Below are 24,976 nucleotides of genomic sequence, written 5' to 3'. Positions count from 1 at the left end.
AAGTAAGATATATGATGTCAGGATCTTTGGGAATTGTTCTACTAGTTGGGTGATCTACCTGGCCACTTGCCATTGTTCCGCCTTTTATGTGGGTAAAACTTCAAGATCATTGAGAATCAGAATAGGGGAACACCGAAGTGACATTTGTACTAAAAAATTGATGAATGCCCTATATCAACATACTATTAAACATCCCACAGCCAAATTTATGTTCATCATCATAGATAAAATTACTGGTAACAGACACAATCAGTTAGGATGGGAAAACATACTTAGTCATAAAGAAAAATATTGGATCGTCCATTTGGGAGCTTTATTTCTACCCGGTCTCAATGATCATCTATAAGGAAGCAGTATTCACTCAGAATATCTCATTATTTTTGGGAAATATCATTGTCATATGATTATCCTATAATTACAAACTTTTATGTGATATTAAGTTATACTGCTACGTAATGATTTCTGTTATTGTATTCAGCTTTTTACATATTGTTGTACACATATACTTAGTATTATAACTGTCAGGTTATCATTGTTATATATTCATACAATATCAGTGTTTATATATCATATTTTTATATGATATTTATACATCATATGAACACTGTTTGTGAGATATATATATATATATATATATATATATTTTTTTTTATCTTTATTCTTGTGTAGTAACACTGTCCAAGCACCAACTCATGAATTATTCTCTATTGGGAACATACCAAGAATGCCTATTGGCTGGGTTACAATAGAAATATACCAATGTATGCTGGTATCACTTTTTGGCTTTTTCACTCTCACTGAAGAAGGCAGTCGCCGAAACTAGTTTGAGAGTTTTGTATTTTCATTATTGGAACTTTATTAAGTCCGTGTTTGATTTTCTATAATAAAATTTAACTACGTGGAACTTTCTTTGCTGGCCTCTTGTGTTTGAGTTACGTTGGTTGGGCCGGGCAAGCTGTACGTGTGAGGCGTGCTGTTTTTGTTTGGTAGAGTAGATGCCTGGAGGGGGCAGAAAGGAGCCAATCCTCCAGGGAGGGATAAGACCTAGAAACCCTGCATCCACAGGTAAGTTGCTACCATCGCTATCACTTTGGTGAACACCCTGGGGGCTCTGGTGAGACCAAAGGGTAGTGCTCTGAATTGGTAATGACTGGTGGAAGCGGAGAAACCTCCAAGGGCATCTGTTCATTTTGATGTGAAAATACGTGTCTTGTCAGTCTACTGAGCACATCCAGTCGTTCTCCTGCAGGAAGGGTAGGATAGATTGAAGTGTGACCATCCGGAATTTTATCTTGGCAACTGACAGGTTTAGGGTAGAGAGATCCAGAATTGGCCTCAAGTCCCCTGTTTTCTTTGGCACTAAAACAAACCTGGAATAGATGCATAATCCAGACTGGTCTGGGGGGATGGGCTGGATGACTCATTTTTCTAGCAGCTTGGAAATTTCCTGTGCTTCTGCCTCCCTTTGTGCAGGTGAAATGTCCGGGAGGTGTTTGGCCGAAACTGGCCTTTGAAGGAAGGGGATTGAATGTCCTTTGGATATGATTTGCAATTCCCATTGATCATCTGTAACAGACCCCCAGGCATTTGGATGTAGTCAGAGTCGACCCCAGACTGCCTCCAGAGACCAGCTGCCGCACGGGCCTGTCCAAGAATGAATCTCAAGACCCTTGGTTCCCCAGGCTCCCTCTGCCATGAGGGCGGTGTCTGTTGAATACCCTTCTGTCTCTGGGGGAAGTTGAGTCCCGAGTGTCCTGGGAATAACTCTGAGACTTCCAGGACCACATCTTCTTTGCCCCCCCCCCCACACTGATTCCTGGAGAAGGATCATTGTGGGGTTGAGAAGCGGATTCTGACAGTAGATAGAGTCTTCCTGTCCTTGTAGCTCTGGACCCAAGTGTCGCATACCATCTTTCTAAAGAGGGTGGTACCATCATATGGGCCATTTGTAAATGATGCCTTGAAGGGCTCCGAGAAGGAACAAAGTCGGAGCCAGGCATGATGTCTGATGGTAACATCTGCTCTGGATGCTCTAGTGGCACCCTCAGTAGCGTCTGAGAGAAGCTGCATAGAGGTATTGGCAATGGAGGTGAGTGCGGCCATTTGAGAGGAGAAAACCTTCCTATCCTCCACCGATATGGACCCTGGGGTAGACTCGGCAACCTCCTTCACTAGGTCCTGCTGAAGCCTAATAATGTGCGCCATGTAGTTCAGTGCACATGCAGAGAATGTTGCTGAAACATAGGCCCGCTTCCCAAAAATGGTCCAAGGTCCTAGACTCTCAGTCCGGAGGGTGGACTGTGGAGCTCTCCTGTGCAAGCTCCTTCTTGGTGGCCACTGGCACCACCATGGCATCGACAGGGGTCCTCTGACAAACCACACTGAGGACCTTAGGGTGTTTGGGGATTGGCTCCATCATGTCGGGCTCCTTCCATGCCTGAGATGTCACAATATCCACCAGGGATCTGCGGGAGGTGACAGCCAGGAAGTAGAGGGTCCTCTGGGAACACAGACTCATCAGGGTTGGGTTTCTGGACAGACCACCACCCATGCTGCAGCATGATCTCCACAATATCTCCAAATGAGACATCCTCTGGGGGTGATTGGGGTAGAACCTTCCCCTTCCTACAAGTCAGTGTCCTCCATGAGACATTCCGGCAATGAGTCTAAATGCCTCCTTTTACATGTGTGTTTTTCGAGGAACCTCCTGGGGGGGGTCTCTGGGGATGACTTGAAAACATCCAGCTGTTTCCATGTGGGAGCTCCCTGGGGCGGACAGGCAGCAGGTTGTCCCTGAGGTGGCAGGATGGCCAAATCCGGACCAGAAACAGAGGGAACCAGGATGGATTCCAAGGACGAGATAGTCAAGGGTCTCGATGGGATTGAGAAAACCCTCCCATCACATCAAAGGCAGAAGGAGAATGAACCCCCTGAGCTAGGGCTACAATTGGGTCCACAATCCTCTGGATCAGCGGGGGAGCTGGAGCTAAACCTCCAGGTGCACAGACTCTGATTGTAAGGTTTGGCTCCGAAAAACTTGGAGCTGAAACCACCCTCTCGGATCTGGCACCGAGCTCATCGCAGCTGACCCGCTGAAGGCAATGGTCGGCATCGGGGTACCAGGTACTGTTGGCGCCAACCCCTCAATGCCGAGGATCTTTGGGCTCAAGGACTCTGAAACCAGTGATCAGATCAGAGAAGGAATCATTGGGATGAAGGTGGAAGAAGGAGAGTGGGCAGGCAAGACTCTCATTTGTATCTGAGTGCAGATGAACCTCTGCATCATTCTGTCCACCTCGGCTTTGGAAGGCTGTGGGTGGATCTGGAAGATCGAGTAAAAAAACATAAAAATCTACCTTTTTGATGTTTTTGCAGGGGATAAGCCCATCTAGGCCCCCACATCCCGTGCAAATTAAATGCACCAACTCTGAGATCGCACTACAGTGAGGATAAGGGTAAATTTTCTGATCCACACTTTACCATGATCTCCATTCAAAAGCTTCAAGTTTTCAAAAACTCGATTATATGGTCTCGACCATATGAATTTTGAGTTTCTGAAAACTCGCTCAACTGATAGGGACCCATATACACACATATACATACAGACACATAATATACATCCCCCCAAGGGTCCATTCTACACCTCCAATACTTGTCCCACATCTCACATCTCCACAGATCAAGCGTTAAAAGCCCTATCCAAGGCAAAGAACACAGCTTTCATGGGACATGATAGTATCCCAAGCTGTATTCTGCAACATCTCCGGCAAGAACTAGCTTCGACATTGAGCACCCTATTCAACCACAGCCTAAGTACAGGCTTCATTCCAGCAGAGTGAATAACTGCCATTTTCATCCACTTGCACAAAGATGGTGCCACTACTGACCCTGGAAGCTATCACCCCATTAGCTTGACAAGTCTGATCTTTAAACCATACAGCTTGTTATTATAGATCTCATAAACAAGGACAGAGGCAATATCTGAGCTCTTGCCCCCACCCAGTTCAGATTTATCAAGGGCAGATCTTGCCTGTAGAACCTGGTTGACTTCTTTGAGACGGTCACCAAGGCCATGGATAAGGGAAAGTGAGTACATACAGCTAACCTTGACTTAGCCAAGGCCTTTGACACAATCTTCCACTTAGGCATCATTGAAAAGCTAACAAAACTTGGTGTAAATCCCTATCTCATCAGGTGGGTGGCCAACTGGCTCGCCAACAGGACCCCCCAATCTCAAAATAGGTGCCTCCACCTCCAACAGCAGACCTATCACTAGTGGTGTTACCCAGGGATCTATCTTGGGACCCTAACTGTTTGGCATCTACTTCTCAGAGGTCCAGGCAAAGAGAAAAGGCCTTTGGCTGACCAGGTTTGCAGATGACTACGTTGGGTGCTGTCACTGACTACTCAAATGACCTTAATATACTGCTAGAGCATCTCACAGCAACAAATGACTGGTGCCAAAGTCATGGCCTTAAGTTAAATTCAAAAAAATGTATTAGCATACCATTCAGCAAAAACATGGCCCCTACAGATTACCACATCAACGGCAACCCCCTAAGCACACAACCTGTGGTGAGAGACCTGGGTTCTCAGGTTGACAACAATCTCACATTCCACCATCATGTAGTGACAGTGGTCAGAAAAGCCTTTTACTTGGTTCATCTCATACATAAAGGGATTACATCCAAAAAAAGAAGTTATTACCTCTCTGTACTTCCCCATCATTAGGCCAATAATTTAGTATAATGCCCCATTTGTTATGTACCTCTCCAAACACCTGCACCAACTGGAAAGGCCACAAAAATACCTCACAAAGAGAATCCATGGCTTAAAACACCTGTCCTACGTGTACAGGTTCAAATCACTATCACTCTACTCCTTATCATGCAGATTGCTCAGAGGTGATCTGTGTCTTGCCTACAAGGCAATATTGGACCCTGCCCTACTACAGATGCTCCATATACCCAAGTCTAAATCCTTGCGCATTACCCGCTTGAAAGGCCCAAATCTAATATGCGATATCAACAAAACCTACTGGAGACACAGGATTGTCTCCCAGAGGTTGCCCTGTCTCTGGAATAGAGTTCCCATACATGTCAGAGTACCTCGCTGACCTCTTCAAGCGCAACCCTGTTGAGTGCATGGAAAACTACAAATTTGCCCCAGGGGTTCCACCAGTGTCCCTCACCGAGAGGGGAGACAGGTGCTGACTAAGGTTTCTTTTTGGGGATAAACTCTTGGCTAGGCTTGTACGGGCCCCATGATGATATGTGCATATATATGATTTATAATATACAAACATACATACACACACACACACACACACACACTCTCTCACATATACATAATTATTTAAACATGCATATATCTAGGGTTTCCCAACAAAAAGAATTGAACGTTCATGTGCTCAAATATTTGCTATGTCTGACCAGCATGTCAAATGTGCATTATTTTGAATGTGTGAGATTGTGGAGGCAAGTGTGGCTTTTGGGACTGTGAGACGAGAATGTGTGTGTGTGTGTGTGTGTGTGTGTGTGTGTGTGTGTGTGTGTGTGTGTGTGTGTGTGTGTGTGTGTGTGTGTGTGTGTGTGTGTGTGTGTGTGTGTGCGTGCGTGTGTGTGTGCGTGCGTGTGTGTGTGTGTGTCTGCGTGTCTGTCTGTGTGTGTGTTTATTAATGTGCTCTGTGTCCAAGATGTGTGCAGTGTTAGTGTGAAGGGAAGGATTTTTTTAAGGTCAGGTGTAGGGTTATGGTTAGGAATAGAGTTAGGCTTTGCACCTACTAGAAAAGTGAAGCAGGGCAAGAAGCCTAATCCTAACCCTGTACTAACTCCAATCCTCTACCAGAACTTTGTTTGAAAAAGGCTTCCCATATTACTGCAACAATTCAGACAATGCTTGGCCAGATGTAGTGGTAAGTTTAATGGACTGGAAGATGACAATGTCTGCCTCTTTCAATCTGATGAGTTTTGATGTTTTAAATGTTCATTGTAATGAGTTTAATGTTTCGCTGTTTGAGGTTTCAGTGCTTTGATCATTTAAAGTGATCCAGCATTCACAGAGAAGTGCAAGTCATATGACAAACTTCCTTGTAAAAGGCAATCACAGATCAAACTTCATGGAGGCTGGTTATATATCAAAGTTGTCTATAAGTTTGCTGAATATACTGCAGATGTTACATATGCTATCGGTGGAACAGAAAATAGCATGAAATGGAAGAAAAGTAGGAGAAGAGATGCACATTAGCTTGGAAAATAAAGCAGAAAAAATGAAAGCAAGTAGAAGAAAGTATTTCTCCAGACTCTACCAATATACATAGTTGTTACACAGCTATTGTGTGATTAGACCTCTACACAGGTTAAATCAGAGTAGGAAGACCAGTAATATCTGAGCCCTAAGTGACCTAAACCCAGGTTTCCGAGCAGAATTTTAAAAAAAAAGCAAAGTGGTACAGGAATTAGTAAGGCTATTGTTCACACACATTTGAGTACTACCAGATGAAAACACTGATACAATTTACTGAAACATACTACTGTCAGAAAAATGCAGTAAGTCATCAATACTAAAAAATGGTTGTATTTTTATATTTCTCACAGGAGACTGGAAAGTGCATAGGATGGTGTAGAATAGACTATTTCAGAGATAAAGATATCAATAAAATATATTGTCATTGTTGTCATTAACCCCCCCCCTTTTCCCATTTTACATGTGGTTGGGGTGTCACATAAACATTAATCAATGTGACCAAATCACCCAGAGCCAATGTTTACACCCGTAAGTGGTTTAAGTATATGCACAACAATATATAACTGCACATATAAAAGCCAGCAGTACATACTTGAGATTATTACTTTACATTTTATATTGTAGTTTCTTACCATTTTTCCCTGCAAAACTCCTGTTGAACCCTTGTTTGTTAATAGAGGCACAGCTGCTTCCTGATGTGCCATGAAACAGGTGCAGCTCATTTAAGTTTGCTGAACCATGTTTATCAGTTAGTTGCTTTTTCTTTACCTCATAACCATGATGTAGATACACATTCTGCACTCGTTCAATCTGTTTAATAGAACATAAGACAACAGTTATGAATAAGAGCTCTTAAAACCATGAATCAGTGAACAGCATGGCGTAAGTAACATGTATTAAAGGGAAATGCTTACCTGTAACCCAAGCCATTCCTCTGACAACGTGACCCAATTTAACATGTCTTAAAGATACTATTGTTTAAAGAAGAACTTATTTAACCGTTTATATTTTAACTTTCTGTTCTTAGGATCTTTCTTCCCACCTTGACAACAGTATAGATGCTGGCACAACCCAAACCATCCGTGCTGCCACAGGAATTGGACACAAACCAGGAAACAATAGTCAGAGAATGCTGGGAAATGAAGAGCTATGACCCTATTGCACTCCTAAGTATCTTAAGTAAATATGTTACAGTAGGTTGTCCCCTTCTAGCTCTGGTTACAATTACAAACCTAATATAATCACTGTAGGCAAAAGTACATTTGCTAGGGCAGTGTTTCAATCTCAAAAAGGTTTTTACACATTCATTTCTGCTGAACACAGTGATGGCTAAAGTTGTTTGTCACACAGTTTTCTGCTGCAACTCAGCCTAAGGTTTAACTGATGGGAGTTCATTGGGATCAGTCTTGGGGTCTTTACTTGTTTTACTGTTTGCAAACTGAATGTACCTTTCTTAGGATAAAGCCACGCCCCTTCATTAGGCTGATAACTTTGTTTTGTAAGTGTCATCTCTAGGGTAGATACAGCTTAGCCTAACCTACAGGAGGCTTTACATACTCTTCACATCTAGCTATCTAGATGACAGCATCTATTACTGGATAATTTCAAATCCATACTTACTGTAGTCAGTCCTAAGTTACTCCTTACTTGAGTATTTCTGTTTGCACCCACTTCTGAACTACAAGGATGGCCTGCCTATTTCCACTGTGAATAAAATTAAATATTTGGGAATCAATCCTGACCAGGAGCTATTTTACAGAGCTCATACAGTTAGTTACTGTTTTTTTTAAAACACCTTTATTAAATTATCACTTAAGATATACCCGGATTTATGAAGCCCTTTATAGCGTGCAGGATTAGTTTAAGAGCTATTTGCGGCAATATGGCCAACGTGCGATCCAGGAACTAGCTCCCGGGACATGCACGTGAGTTCTTAGGCTAATCCTGCACGGACCGAACATCTGTATGCAAATTACCCTCATTTGCAGGTGAAAACCATGCAAATGAGGGTAATCTGCGATCCAGGAAGCTGGCAGCCATCTGTGCAGGATGAGTGCAGTGTGCAGAAATGTACTCGGTTAGTAACAGAGTACAGTTCAGCAATCTACAAAACGGAGCTATGACAGCTTCAAATAAAGGCTGCAAAGCACTGAGGAAGCATGCCAATGTCCAAGGAGAAGGCCATTGGCATTGCAAAATGTAAAAGAAAATAATTAAACGTTTAATTCCATCTTCGCCGATCTCACCCGGTTAAGCATAAACCAGCGAGGCGCAAATGGGATCAGGGGAAATAAATAAAATAAACCTAAAATAAGTATTCTAACAAAAAATCAATATTCCGCCATGCAAGTCAATGGCAGTCAGAAGACAACCAGGCTAGTGCATAATGGTTGCTAAGGGGGGAGGCTCAGTGTGGGACATGTAACTATGTATTAGCAAGCAATACTATGCAAATGAGGGAAGGGTTACTGAATCCCAGATTTTCCCAAGGTGTGATGCAGGTCCCAAGAGTGTAAGAGTACAAATAGCTGGGTGTAAGACTAGAATATAGGTGACATCATGTGGGGGTGTGTCAGGTATACTGTAAGTGGATTGGAGACTCGGGATTGCTGCTAGCGTAGCACAACTAAGCTAGGGGTGTGTCTAAACCTGCCAAGCACTCTTTACAAAGTGTAAGCGTGTGTGTGTGCGCTGCGCACCAGGTTGTACACAAAGAAAAAGGAAGTTAAACCTGGAGAAAGCAGCTCCGTGCACATCTGAGCACTCCGTTTGAGCGGCGTGCCCACGGGCCTAAACAGGGAGGCAATGGGAATGGAAAACAGCAATAGGAAGGTAATCAAGGAGACCTAGTTGAGCTGCCAGGTGAAATGTATCAGAAGCAGCTAATCACACGGGAAGCAGACCAGCCCAGAACACCACTATAAACCAAGCAAACATCTAGCCCCTGGTTTTTCCACACTCTACACCACCGGTGTATACAAGCGGGGAAATTTTAAAACCAAACCTACAAAATGAGAAGGGCTACAGTAGGCAACATAGAACAACATGTGCAAGAGGCTGAGGGTGGTGAGGATGTCAATGCTGCCGAACAACCCACAGTGAGGAGACACAGAAGAGTGTACAGACCCAGGGTAACCTACTTGGAGCTTGGTGGGAGGTTGGCATGATGGTTAAGGTGTTTATCTCACAGATCCAAGGTGCAGGGTTTGATTCTCACAAGTGGTAATTGGCTAGGTTTAAAATGGCCCAAAAGGGCAGTTAGCCTCGTATGAACCTATGAACCAGGGGCTACATGAGCTGGAGATAGTGGAGCGCTATAGGGTGGACAGAGACCTCCTACGCAAATCGTTGAGCTGTGCAGACCACACCTAACACACCACACTGGCCAAGGGAAACCCACCCAGTGAATACCAAGGTATGTGTAGGCCTAGGTATACTAGCCACAGGTGCCTCCCAAACTACAACTGGGGATAACATGGGTATCTCAAAGGCATCAGCATCCACAGTATTCCACCAATTTCTGGATGCCATGTCAGCACATGCCAGTGAGCACGTATATTTCAACACACGTGAGGTGTTGACCCGCAATATGCATCTCTTCCACCAAATAGCTAACTACCCTGGGGTAGTGGGTGCTATAGACTGCATGCACTTATGTCTCAAAACACCACCCAGTGAACAGGGTAGGGCCTACATCAACTGCAGGGGCAACCCCTCCATCAACTGCTAGGTCGTATGTGATGCCCAGGGCATTATACTGAATGTGTGTGCTGGCTGCCCTGGAAGCAATAGCGATTCACACATATGGCAACTGATGCAACTGTACCACTGATTTGCCGATGTGGACATCCCCTACGCTCACCTAGTGGGGGATGCTGGGTACCCAATTTAGCCATGGCTGACGATACCCATCAGAAATGCACAAACACCTGAACAATGTCAGAATGATGCAAACGCAGAGGCCAGACATAGAGCATGCGTTTGGGATGCTCAGGTCACGGTTCCACTGTATGGACACATCCGGTGGAGCCCTGCAGTATTCACCGGCTACATGTACCCAAATAGTAATGTTATGTGCTATGCTACACAATATGATCCTGCGGAAACAGTTGCAGCAGGAACAGCATAGGGCAGGGCCACCACAGCCCCCCACCAATGCCAAGGCCTGTGCAGGTACAGAATGACTCGGAGGAGGAACAACCTGAGCCTGCTCCAGTAGGCAGAAGGGGGCATGCCCAGTATGCCCTGGCCTTGGCAAAGAGGCAACGCATAGCATATGCACTGACACAGTGGGGCCCCAGGGAATAACACCTCTCTCTGACTCGCACAGACAGTAAAAAGGATGCCAAACATGACACTACCTGTGCCTAACCATGTATAGGGAGTGTACTATGTGCATCCGACATAGGCAGCCCTCCAGCACCATCCTCAAGTCTAGCACACCCTCAAGGTAAGTCAATCAATCTACCAACTGTCAAATGGAGTAGAATGTGTTTTTACCTGTAGCTATGGTATGGATGTGAACATGCAATGGAATTGGGTGGCCGGATGTCAAGGCAGCAGACAGCAGACACCCATAGTGGCAGCCTGAGATCTAACACATACTGGAGTCACCACAGTAGCCAGTACTACACAGGGTGACAAAGCCCACTGCAGGAAATGGTCTGAGTGACAGGGGTGTCCATAAGAGCCACACATACCAGTCAAGAAGGATCACATACCCAGCAACAGTCTCAGCCAGCAGGACAGGTGAAGACAAACACAAACACAAACAAATGCTGTACTATGGCCTCCGAATGTGCCCTATGGTTAACCCCTCCCCCAGCCTAGACAGACTGCAGCAGGCCAGGCAGTTGGATGCAAGTTGTGAAGGCTAGGAAGTCGGACACTAATGTGTAGGTAAACAAAGCTCGGATCTGTACTACACTGGCAAGCCCTAGCCAGCAGGCTAGGTAAGACTACTGACTGAAATGGAGTACCTGACTTACCAGTACAGTCCTAGCAAATGTGTACAAGTGTCAGGTGCACCCCCCCATCCAACATACACATAGAGTAACAGTCAGGTGTGCCCCCCCACTCCTGTGTACAACAGTAGAAACAGTCAGGTGTCCCCCCCGCTATGCAGAAATGTAACAACAGTTGATGGCAAATGACCGAAGGATACCCTGCAGACACAGCATTCTACCAGTTGGTGAACAACAAAAGGTCAGCACCACAGTACAAACAACCTGGATGTGGTCCACATATGCAACACAGATGGCCATACTGGGCATGCTCACACAGAGGAATGAAGGCACTATCAGTCAACAACATACTGAGAGGTCATACCGGGCATGGTCACACACTTAAACACATGAAGGCCATATCTGCAAACACCAGTGGACCAGACATATCTGGAAGTTGCAGTTCTCAGTGTGAACACGTCAGTATACACCACTCCTGCCTTGCACACACAGCGGATAGGAATGCAGACAAATATGTAAGGAAAATACACTATAATAAGCCACAGGCACACAAGCATAGATGTGATGAAGAGGGTGACTGTGACAAGGAGCCATGCGGGCCTATCCCAACTGGCACACAGCCTAAGGGCCCCCAACACATGAGATGCAGATGTAACCCACTGCAGATACTAGCAACCAGTACCTGTCAGCATGACAGACTATGTGGTGTACGTGCCAGCTGTGCAACAAGACTGTACAAGGAAGCAGCTGTATGCATGCACCTGTGACATATGACCCCATGTGTGCCCGCATGTGGCATGTCAACCCCCGCATGAATGAGGTATGGCCCATGCACACACTGCCCTCCCCATAGCAGTAGTATGACAAGCCTGCTGAGGTCATCCAATGTGAATTACACCTTTGGGAGAGCTATAGCTCAGTCAAGTGCATGACGTGTCCCATTAACTGCGTACTGCTGTAGTGACAGAGTAGTTAGGCAGTAGTACTAACCCCCCGACCTGTCAATTGTGTGAGTGTGTATTTGTGTGTGTGGCTGTCTGCCTCTGACTATGTAGAGTGAAATGCTTGTTAGGCTACTCACACTTCGTGCAATACATATATTACACTTTGGCAAGGCTGCTGATGTCACTCATCTAGACATACACCTCTGGGAACTTGCTAGTCCCATAATCGCCGTGGAGCATCCTGTAACTGCATACTGCTGTAGTGTGATAATCTAGTTAGGAAGGTGTTCGAACCCCAGCCACAGCAACTGTGTGTGTGTGTGCGTCTGTGTCTGACTGGGTAGACAGCAATGCTTTTTAGGCTACCCACACTCCATACAATACAAATACACTACTTTGCCAAGGCTGCTGATGTCACTCATCTGGAAGTACACCTCTGGGAACATGAAAGCCCAGTAATTGCCATGGCGCGTCCTGTAACTGCGTATTGCTGTAGTCTGATGAACTAGTTAGATAGGTGTTCGAACCCCAGCCGTGGCAATTGTGTGTGTGTGTGTGTGTGTGTGTGTGTGTGTGTGTGTGTGTGTGTGTGTGTGTGTGTGTGTGTGTGTGTGTGTGTGTGTCTGACTGGGTAGAGAACAATGCTTTTTAGGCTACCCATACTCCATACAATACAAATACACTACTTTGCCAAGGCTGCTGATGTCACTCATCTAGAAGCACACCTCTGGGAAATTGACAGCCCAGTAACTGCCGTAGCGTGGTCTTTAACTGCGTACTGCTGTAGTGTGATTTAGAACGATGGTAGTGTTCCATCTCCATCCATGTCAGTTCTGGATGTGATGTGTGTGTCTCAGTGTCTGTGTATGGAGCAATGCATTATAGGCTACTCCCTCGCAGTACATTACAAATGCCCTACTTTGATAGTCCTGCTGATGTCATTAAATGTGAAATACACCTATGGGGAAGATGAACTTCAGTAATGTCCATGGCGCGTAATATAACTGCATAGTGCTGTAGTGTAGTACACCAGCTAGGTAGGGGTTCTACTCCCAGACATGACAGGTGTGTGTTTGTAACTGGTGTTCTGTGTAGACATGGTTGTGAGTTTGTGACACCTGTGGGCATTGTGGAGGGGTTTTGCTAATTACATTTATGGTGGCCCTACTATATATCACAATGTCAACCATACAGGGATAACAGATGTAAATGGCTGAGAGGCTGGGGTGCAAAGCCATACCCATACATGTGACATCACGGCCTGCCAATCACAGTTGGCAACCCCACTGTGCCTTCACATGTGACTCACAATGGACATATCATGCCTGACAACATGGCCTGTATGGACAGATGACACTGACATCAGAAAATGCTGTTAGCATGCTATCAATGTGGGTGCAGGGTAAATCTGCTGACCAGTACCACTCCCTGCCACACGTGGGCAAGACTGGCACATCCAATAAGTTGTGTTCACAGTATGGGCCAGACACCCCAGGTACAGTTTCACATGTCACTGTACATGCATGTGGGATGTGTGCACATCCACGACACCATCCAAGTCATGGACTAGGGAACACATACATGGCAAGTGATGCACAGCATTGGCCACACACAATGGTCACCCAGGTGCCTGGAAGGCAGATGCAATACCCACCTGTGAGGGCAAATGCAGAAGCTAAAGGCCTGTGCCACAATGCAGACCACTGTCATTTCAGCTGATGCCAAGGTATACCCATCGCCTACCCTTGTGTAGCCTGTTGGCACTGTTGGCCACCACACACTCGTGCAGACATGCACCCATGCATGTCCGAACTGGACTGTGTGTGTGTTGCATGGTGCGTATGTCCACATCCACACCCATGCATGTCCGAACTGGACTGTGTGTGTGTTGCATGGTGCGTATGTCCACATCCACATGCACTATTCCCTCCAGGGAACAGTGAAGCATGCCACCTTATGTCTGACATCCCCTCATACTCACTGCCCACATGACCTCCGTATCACCCGTGTGGTGCATGTGTTTCTTGCACATTGATGTGTTTTGGCAATCCCACTAGTGATGGGCTGCACTCCTGGTCCTGCCAAGTGTGTTAATGTGTGTGTGTCCCTGTGTTGACGCTGGCACCTGTTCATGCAGACAGGCATGTTTATGTCACCTACTATATATCTACCGTATCCCTGTAGAAGACGGCACTCACCATCACAAATATGTTCTGAGTGCTCCCCACCAGACAACACATGTGGCGTATCCAATAACAGTATCGGACTGTGATAGCGCTACACAGCCGTCGGGTGTATGATACTCTGTGCTGGTAGGTGTGTGACACAATCATGTGAAGGTTTTACCCTCCCTGACATGTATTCGCCTCTGTCTACCTCCCCCACACCCTCTCTGGTGGATGTGGAGGCCCACACCTGCACTGCTTAGGCAGCAGCATGTGTATTTAACGTGATGCTCATGATCAGCTGATGGCCTCTGCACGTATTGCAGGCCTTCCCTATCCAATTGCATGTGGAACAGGTGTGGTAACATTCCCATAGCCAATTGCATGGAAACGCACTCCACTACCTGGGGACATCCTGGTGGTGTTGGCCCTTGTCTGTCACTGTGAGCAAGAGCTAGAACTGTCATTTTGCAAACAACTTTTTAGATGGGTTGGGGATTTACCTCTAACAACATACACTGTGGGAAGAGGGCAACAAACAGGAGGGGGATGTGCCTACAAACTGTACGTGCTGCTATACTGCATGTAGAGTAAGGTTGGATTAACAGTGTTTGTCTGGATATGCATGTCGCAATACCTGCCATGTCAGTTCCATGTATATCAGGAATCCCCATCTGCAGACTGGGCAGTGTTGTGCCTTTGGTGTCATGTGTTAGCCAAAATGCATCTATCCGTGGAATGCAGACGGTACTGTGAGGATTGCAGTCTGTTGATGGTGAAGGCCGTGACATTTACTGACTACATATCCCTCATTGGACAGATGTTGCAACAAACCCCGTTACAATGGTAGATTAATGAGGGTATCACAGCAACATGTCTATACTGGCCCTGTGTATGTGCTGTCAGCCACACCCCTGTCAACCTTTGTACATATGTCGGGCATAAAGTGGTGCATATGTGCTGTACACCGTAAACAGTGTCAACATATGTGATAACACGGCAGTGATATATCAGAGTGCTACACGTCACGTACAGTAGGGGTTACACTTAATGCCATACCCTGGAACTCTTGTGGATGTTTGTACAGTACTGAGGGCTGTGTAGTGATGGTGAATGTCGGCAGTGTGTGTATTATTAATATGTACAGTGGCCTGTGTACAGACCGTGGCAGATGTCATTGTCCTAGCTCCCCTTCTATCTGTTGTTACATCCTGCCCCACTGTATGGTACTGTATTGCCTTACATGTGTGTAGGGCCACACACACACATGTCCCATACCACAGCCAGCCATCAGACTGGACTGTGTAGCAGCCCAGTATATGTAAGGTCATGCTGTGAGTGGCACATATGAGGATGGTGTAGGACAGGTAGTCCATATACCTTACTAGTATGCTAGTGTACCACATGTGGCTGCGTTCACATTGGTTGTGGTTATGCACTGTCACACAGGTGTGGCCTACCCTGTGCTGTGAGATGGCTGTTGAGCCTGCAATATATGCAGGTACTGTACCATGATAACCTTAGGATGTCTGTCAGTAGCCAATGGCACATATGTTATGAGCATATGTCACCTTCCACACACACCGTGTCTGTGACAACAATCCCAATGACAGCAGCAAATGTCTAATAATATACCAGCTATACGTACCAGACATCCCCCTGCACTACTACACTGGGACGATAGGGGCTGGGGTAGGGCTACACTCAATGTCCAGGACATATGGTGGGATGCTATGGACATGTACATATCCAGATAGCCATATATATATATATATATATATATATATATATATATATATATATATATATATATATATATATATATATATATATATATATATATATATGACTACACATGTGTAGTACTTCCAATTGCCACTGTCATGGCAACCATCCACTATGAATCTCTATATCATGTGGGCGTATTCCCTGTACATTCCCTGTGTGATGGACATCCCTCCTGTGTGTGGGCATCAATGTTACAGACAGCAGGTAGCAATACCTCTTACAGGAGTACCTGCACACTCAGGGCAGCCACATATATGTAGGAGGATCAGGACATACAGACAAACTGTGAGTAGAGTGGTGTAATGCTATGCATAGTACTGGTGTTACAGGGTGTGTGTGTGTACATACTAGTTAACCTTGGACTGCAGTCTGTCTGCATAGCTCTCTACTGTGGGCCATCCACTAGCTGGACAGAGGTGTGCCTATCATATGCTGTCTGTCCACCACACAGGTCCTGTGTTGAATATTACACTGGCAGTGTGTGTGTTGCGTGCTAGCAGTACATGGCTATATCCATTTGTGTACCTGATGATGTATTCCTGCATAAGGGTATGTTGCAACACATCCTGTAATAGCAGCATGTTCCAGGGTGTGTTACTGCAATATTGTGGTTTATGGCCCTGCGTTCCTGCCTTTGTCCTCCACATATATGGCAGCCTTTCTCCTGCTGTGATACGGGTATGAGTTGTTTGGTAATGGCCTATCATTCAGCACTGCTAGTATTCCTACTATCATCCCAGTCATAGTGTGTACACCCACAACATTTGTTGGCCAGTGACCATACCAGTGACAGATACATTGACATTACCACAAGTAATGAATGCCCCCCTAGGCCTTGACTACAGGGTGTAATTGGAGGCTGCTGAACTACATCTGATATTGGTGACAGGTACGTATCATGCAGGCAAATCCATTGTCAAATGCTGCATGAATTGAAGGGCTTAGCCTGGACATCACAGCATGATATATATCCGCACTATCTGCATCGACTGTTATGTGTGGGCCTTGCATACATCACTGGTTATATACATCAACATCCATGTGCTGTCAGTAATGGCATACATTATTGTATGGTACACAAATAAAGATTGTCTGTGTATACATACCTGTGTGTCGTGTCATATCCTTTGAACTGTGAGTGGGTATATGTGCAATGTAAATATCCTCTTTGTGAGGCTGGTTGCCACACCACACATCACAGGTACTGGTTACAGGGTTTGTGGCTGGAGACATACATTTCACCGAGTACGTCCACACTACTACTACACATGTATGGCTACTAATACCCTTTGTCTGTGTATATGTGTATGTACCCATATATTGTATCTATCTAAATATATATATATATATATATATATATATATATATATATATATATATAGCTGCACATGATCGTCAAAGTTTGGATGTGTGTGCGTATCTGTACTGTTGTAATGTGTAGCCATTCAACATAGTACATTCCCTACGGTACAATGGCATATCTGCAGGGTATGTTACAGATATTGGCCTGACATGTACAGGTGGTGACATGGATAACTGTTGGAGCATTGTAACTGTGTTGTGGTGGGTCCTGCTGTCAAGTACTGCATGTGCTGGATATTGGTTTGCACAACATATTCGTTATGGCTGGGGGGTTACATTGCAGTAATAACCAGGTGTCCCTCATGTGTCCCCCCACCCCATTAACTGTGCTCATGGTCAGTTATGTCGTACGGAGTGGGCCAGGAGTCTGTTCCCATGTTTAAATCATATACACATGTCTATCTGTGTGTGTATATATATATATATATATATATATATATATATATATATATATATATATTATTTTTTTTTAATGTATATCTGCATAAGTATATAGGTTACTCCCCCATATATAGAGGGAGAGAACTGGACATATGCCTGTCAGCCTGGGATGACATGCTCGATAAGCCACGATGCTTCGCTAGGGACGGCTTGCACCTGTCACCCCTGGGCTTTCGGATATTGGCAAAGGCTCTTTCTAACCCCATAGTGCCTTTTTTAGGCAAGGCTCAAAAGAGAAACCCACCTCCATAGGTATCACAAGGGATAAGAAACTAAGAGTAATGCTACTCAATGCCAGAAGTCTAAACCTCAAGATGCACGCACTTGAAACTCTCCTTAGCATGGAGAACATCGATATCTGTGCAGTAAAAGAAACCTGGTTCAAGGCTCCCAAGAGCACCCCAGCACTACCAGGTTATACCTCATACCAAGCTTTTCGGCCCCAAAACTTGGACCGAACCACAAAAGGAGGGGGAGTATCAATATTCGTCAAAGATACCCACACCTCCAGGTTGGTGGCACAGCACGAAGCATCAGAGACTATCCATGTGCAACTAACAGTGGGTAAAACTGCCTTCCAGTTTATAGCCTGCTAAAGACCACCCTTGCAAACACAGGAACCCCACTCGGCCTTCCTGAGAATACTGGAAAATATGAAGGTCTCTCCAAACACCATTATACTGGGCGACTTCAACTACCCAAAACATAGACTGTGAGCATTACTCTAGCTCCAACACCCTAGCCCAAAGGTCCCTAGAATTTATAAACTCAAATGCTATGGAACAACTTGTTACCACTCCCACAAGAGGGGAAAACATACTGGACCTGATCATCACCAACACGGGGACACTATGCTCCAGACCAGAAGTGTATCCCTCACTGGTAAGATCAGACCAAAAACTAATCTCACTGGATATTCACATCCCGACCCCACCCCCTGCCCAGAAAACCACAGTGAAAAACTTCTCTAAAGCAAATTTTACATGCCTCAAAACCAAGGTGGAGTCCTTCAAAGCTCCCGGGCCTGTGGAAAATACGGCCCAGACCACAGAATCCTTTATAAACGCATTCTATGAACACCTTCAGGAATGCATGGATTATGCAATCCCAAATAAAACCAAGACCCAATCCTCCAAAGGCAGACGTCCTGTCTGGTGGATCCCAGCCATAAACAAATTATACAATAGAAGGAAGAAGCTACTACATGACAGAGCAAAATCCCAAAAAGGGAAGGCATCTCTGATCAGTGTTAGCAAAAAACTACTGGCACTCATAAAATCATCTAAGGCCAGCTTCGAGAGAAAAATTGCACAGGACACTAAGGATAATCACAAGGCTTTCCTTAGTTATGTTTGGAACCTGGGTGGGAATTTCCAGATATGCTCAGAATTAGTAAAAAATGACAAGAAATACACCAAACCCACAGACATTGCCAACATCCTAGCTGACAGGTTCAGTGCAAACTCCCCCCCCAACTTCCCCACCAAAAGGGCAAATATCTATCCCAACAGAGCGCTGCCCCCCTGACATCTCAGATGCTCAGGTAAGAGCCGCCCCCTCTCCAAAGCAAAAAACACAGCATCAATGGGACCAGACGGTGTCCCGGGCTGCATCCTACATGAACTCCAAGAAGAGCTAAACCCAAACATAAAACTACTGTTCAATCTCAGCCTTACTGCAGGATATGTACCCAAAGAGTGACATACAGCAACAGTGGTCCCTCTCCAAAAAGGTGGTGCCTCAACGGATCCTGGAAACTATCGCCCCATAAGCCTGACTAGCTTGGTCTGCAAAGCTATGGAAAGGATCATCATGGACCTCATAAATAAAGATATTGGGGACCTGCAGACACTGGATGCTACTCAGTTTGGCTTTGTTAAGGGCAGATCCTGCCTCTTAAACCTGGTCGATTTCTTTGAAACAGTCACCAAGGCCATTGACGAGGGGAAGGTGGTCCACACAGCCTACCTGGACCTCGCAAAAGCCTTCGATACAATACCCCACTCGGGCATTATAGATAAGCTCACCAGCTTAAATATAAACCCCTATGTCACTAGATGGGTTGCAAACTGGCTCAAGGACAGAACCCACATGGTTAAAATTGCTGGAGCCATGTCAGACTCCAAACCAGTTACACGTGGCATCCCACAAGGCTCAGTCCTGGGACCGCTCTTGTTCGGTATATATTTCTCAGCAGTACAGGCCAACGCAGAAGGACTGTGGCTGACCAAGTTCGCAGAAGACTGCAAACTGGGCGCCATAATCTACTCTCCAGCCGACACAAGCATCCTCCAAAAGGGCCAGAGCCATGGCCTCAAGCAAAACGCCAAAAAGTGTATAGTCATCCCCTTTGGCAAAAACAAAATGCCCACAAATTACCACATAGGTGGTAATCCATTAAGTACAGAAGAAGTCATTAGGGACCTGGGGACCCAAGTTGATAGCAATCTCTCATTTGACAACCACGTGGCCAAAGTGGTTAGAAAAACATTTTATATAGCCCACCTAATCATGAAGGGATTCACGTCTAGATCAGGGGAGGTTATCGTGCCTCTTTACTCATCCCTCATCAGGCCCATAATTGAGTACAATGCCCCTTTTGGGATATACCTTACCAGACACCTGCAGCAACTGGAAAGACCCCAGAAGTACCTCACCAAAAGGATCAAAGGGCTCAAACAGATGCCATATGCTGCCTGGTTAAAGAAACTCCAGCTCTACTCAGTGGCTTACCGCCTGCTCGGAGGCGATCTGTGCCTGACGTATAAAGCCATGTCCAACCCAGAATTAATGGACATGCTGCATATCAGAAAATCCAAATCCCATCGAGCTACACGCTCGAGAGACTTGAACCTCAGCACTGAAATAAATAGGACATGCTGGAGGGACAGATTCATAACCCAGAGGCTCCCTTCACTCTGGAATAAAATCCCAGTCCAGCTTAGGCAGAGTCCCACATTGACTCTCTTCAAGAGGAATCTTGATGAGTGGATGGGAGATCGTAGGTTTACCCCGGCTATCACTTCTGTGTCACTGTTAAACAGAGACACAGTATACTAACCTCAATAAAGGGCATAGCAAAATTAATTTAAAATGGGTGGTGAAAGCCAAACACACTCTGGCTAGGCTTATAAATGCCCTAGGGCAGATAGCAGATAGCCTGGTATGAACCTATACATATATATATATATATATATATATATATATATATATATATATATATATATATATATATATATATACACATATATATATGAATATATACCTATGAACCTATATATATATATATATATATATATATATATATATATATATATATATATATATATATATATATATATATATATATATATATATACACTGAACATATTAATCTATCTCTGTATGATTGCTGTTCTATGGTTATTTGTGAGTCATACATACACACATATATATCTATAGCTGTCTATCTCTCTACATTAACAGATGTACAGCTGTCCATATGTGCATGCATGTTTGGCCTATATGTGTGGCCTGTACCCCATTCTCTTGGCAATTGACATGGATGACCTTAGGACTGAGATCAGTTATTCGTGCAGACATGTATGTGTTTCAGAAGTATCATTTCCAGCAATATATGTGCTCTACCACATATAACTGTGTAACTTGCAAAGTTTGAAGTGTATTAGAGCAGGATATGACAGATTTCCCTATATGTACCTACATTATGGCACACTATGTCCGTGATTCATGCATCAAGAGGTTATGTGGTGTGTTATTACTACATTCCCTGTGCTGCTGACTGATTGTGCTGGATGATACGTATGTGGAATGAGTGGTTATGTACATCTGTCATGGTTTAATGGTAAATCACATAATGTATGATGTGCAGCGTCCCGGGTGTGGCCCTTCCACGGGCTGTATATTGTGTTTTAGAGCAAAACACCACCTGTTGGATACAGAGTGAGTTAGGGATATTTGAGCGATCATACGCTGGTGTGCAGGTGCATGTGCAGAGCTAAGTAATGCTAAGCTTGGGTTGCGTTACCTTACATACAGCTAGCATCTACTTAGCTCAATCTATGTAGGCAATGCTTACCCCTGCGCGAATACACATACACACACTTACAACTGCGTATCCATGCGTAGAACTGCTGTTATGCACTTACACATGTTTACTAGTGCCTTAGTCAGTAAGACACGTCACTTGTGCATTTAAGGCAGTACTCCTGTGCAAATATAAATGTTACTTAGATTATACAGCACAACGAAGGTAACATACAGATATCACATGGAAAATAGGATGTGCCGCAGTGGGACTCAACCTGGGAATGTGTGCACGTTAGGCGGATGCTCTGGCCACTACACTATTGCTGTTTTGCTTCGTTTGTATATGCCTACCATAATGACATACACATGTTCCCTTCCCCAGCACCCGAGCTCCATGTACACAGCATCCATCCATTCCCCGGTTGCTGGCCCAGCCATACACCTCCACACATTTCCCTCTCTGCACATCTCAGTACACCTCCAGTATACTGTCCCCACCCAAGTGTCTGCAGGCTCCTCATCCGTTTAGTCCACGTACGTACCAGCCTTCCCCTCATCCTCCTCCGATACTGGTGGTGACATTGATGTGACCCACAACTGTTGGTGCATCCCGCCAAGGATGGACCTGTTGTTGTGTCAAGAGTAGACCTAGCTGGTCTACAGTGTTTCTCCCACCGGTAGCATCCTGCCAGGGTATTGTGTAGCAGCGGTTTGCTCACACATCTGGCCAGCCTCATCTCCTGGCTCCACGGTACCAACGCCCCAGGTGTGACATACTGTGCATGAAGCACGCTCAAACACCCCCATGGTGTGCACCGTATATCATTATTACCTTTGGTATTATGCAGAACTACTGTTTTCATAGTATGATTGGACAGGCACTGTTCTATGCTGCACATAGACTGCTCATAATACTGTGGTTGTGCAATGGACACGTGTTCTGGTATTAATCTACACACTTTTATACATTCCCTATACTGTTGGATGCCTGTGCTTGATGATGTGTTTGTGATCACAGAAGCTGAATGTGTATCTGCCATGGCTTAGTGGAACTCATGTCTACTACAGTGTGCAGGGTCAGGGGTTTGCAACCTGGCAGTGCAGATTATTTTGTTAATGGCCACAGCAACAGCTGTTGGCTACAGAGTGACTGAGGCACTGTAGAACATCTGTAGGCGGGTATACGCTTGTTTGCGTGTAGCACAGCATTACTAACCTCTGGTTGTGGCATGTTGCCCTCAGTTAGCCTCTACATTGCTTCACCAGTGTGGTACTCCCATAGTGGCGGCCAAACAGGCTTGTACCTGCTTGCTCCCACATACACACGTGCAACATCGTGCATTTTGTTCACATCTATCAACCGGGACACTCGGACTGTATGCTTGTCCATTGTCAGCGGTGGCCTGGGGTGTACAGCTCCACATTGACCCCAGCTACGTATCCCAATTAATACTGGGGTGATCACATTCATAGAGGTTAACAGGCATAAAATTGCTACGTCCCCCATTAAACATGCTTAGTTTATGTTCAACTGTCGGTATTATCCATGGTTAGGTCAGGTTTACATGTCGGGTATGACCGTTGACAAAGGTCAGTTTAAGGTGTGGTTGGATTCCTGTTTCACAGGTCAGGATAGGTTACATGCAGGTATTCAGGGTAGGTGTACATATTCCATACCTGTGTGGTACAGTAGAGGCGAATAGCTAGGGAGTAGGTAGGTAGGTAGTGGGGGTGACATTGTAACTGTATAGTAGCCCGTAGGTATAATTGGATGGGGAGGAATAGGGAAGGTATGTCGGATGTTGGGATTTGTATGCGAGGCAGGACAAGAGGTGTCGGTATCGCCAGTTGTTGTCGTGGTATAGAGTGTGAGGCGGGGGGGGGGTTCGCAAGGTGGTGAGCCTGTGCTGCTCCAGGTGTTCTTGTGGTGTTCCGTCATGTGTTAGTTACATGTGTCCTGTGGGACTACATGTGGGTTGGGGTTCCAGATACTGGCAATATAGTGGGGGAAGAGGGTGTCACCTAGGTGTACCCGCAGACATTAAGAGGAATGGAACAGGGTCCGATAGGTACGTGGTGTGCATGGGTCACAAAGGAGGGTGTTAGTAGGGGAAATATCCAGGGATGTGCAGGATGGCTGCAGGAAAGGTCCATGGCTGGCCATGTTGTCTACGACAACAGCTGTGCATATGCACAGCATTTGGTGTTTGCGTTGGACACTCACACCCCTGGGCGGGGGTGAGGACTATAATAATACCTTGTGATGCCTATTACATCGGCTTACATGCCTACAATGGGGTGTTGCGACCATGTGTTCGTAGGTGTTGTGTAGTGGGTTATGCAACAAAACATATGGTCATACCGTACTTTGCCATGTAAACTGGACTGTGCTGCGGTGGGACCCATATCGGGAATGGCTGCCTGTTAGGCGAAAGCATGCCTGTCGATTGTACAGAATCCGTGGCCTTTCCAGAGTTTGCTTCATAATATTGGTGTGTTCCTCTTACAATCTGCACCTGTCTGGCAAATACCTGGGAAGTGATGCCATTAACTGCAGACAAGTAATTGGATTGGGTTAAGACTCCACATCCTTCAGACGAGTCATGCTAATGCATAACCTATTATTCTTTCAGCTTTCTAAGGAGCATGTGTTTGGGATGCTCAGGTCACGGTTCCGGTGTATGGACACATCCGGTGGAGCCCTGCAGTATTCACCAGCTATATGTACCCAAATAGTAATGGTATGTGCTATGCTACACAATATGATCCTGTGGAAACAGTTCCAGCAGGAATGGCAAAGGGCATGGCCACCACAGCCACCCACCTATGCCAAGGCTTGTGCAGGTACAGAATGACTCGGAGGAGGAACAATCTGAGCCTGCTCCAGTAGGCAGAAGGGGCGTGCCCAGTATGCCCTGGCCTTGGCAAAGAGGCAACGCATAGCATATGCACTGACACAGTGGTGCCCCAGGGAATAACACCTCTCTCTGACTTGCACAGACAGTAAAAAGGATGCCAAACATGACACTACCTGTGC

The 24,976-nt window shown here is 45.4% G+C and overlaps 1 protein-coding gene across 1 annotated transcript in view; it reads right to left on the bottom strand.

The window, feature by feature from the left end:
- Positions 1-24,976, bottom strand: part of LOC122790522 (protein mono-ADP-ribosyltransferase PARP14-like) — a 456,801-nt gene that overhangs the window by 225,264 nt on the left and 206,561 nt on the right. Inside the window, exon 4 of the mRNA XM_044058073.1 lies at positions 6,879-7,056. Coding sequence (XP_043914008.1) covers positions 6,879-7,056 — 178 coding nt within the window. The remainder of the gene's footprint in view (positions 1-6,878; positions 7,057-24,976) is intronic.

The sequence above is a fragment of the Protopterus annectens genome, chromosome 16.part0 (assembly GCF_019279795.1).
Source record: "Protopterus annectens isolate FY-2018-M chromosome 16.part0, PAN1.0, whole genome shotgun sequence".
Lineage (NCBI taxonomy): Eukaryota > Metazoa > Chordata > Ceratodontiformes > Protopteridae > Protopterus > Protopterus annectens.
The sequence above is the reverse complement of the archived record's forward strand: the minus strand, read 5'-3'. Positions and strand labels throughout refer to the sequence as shown.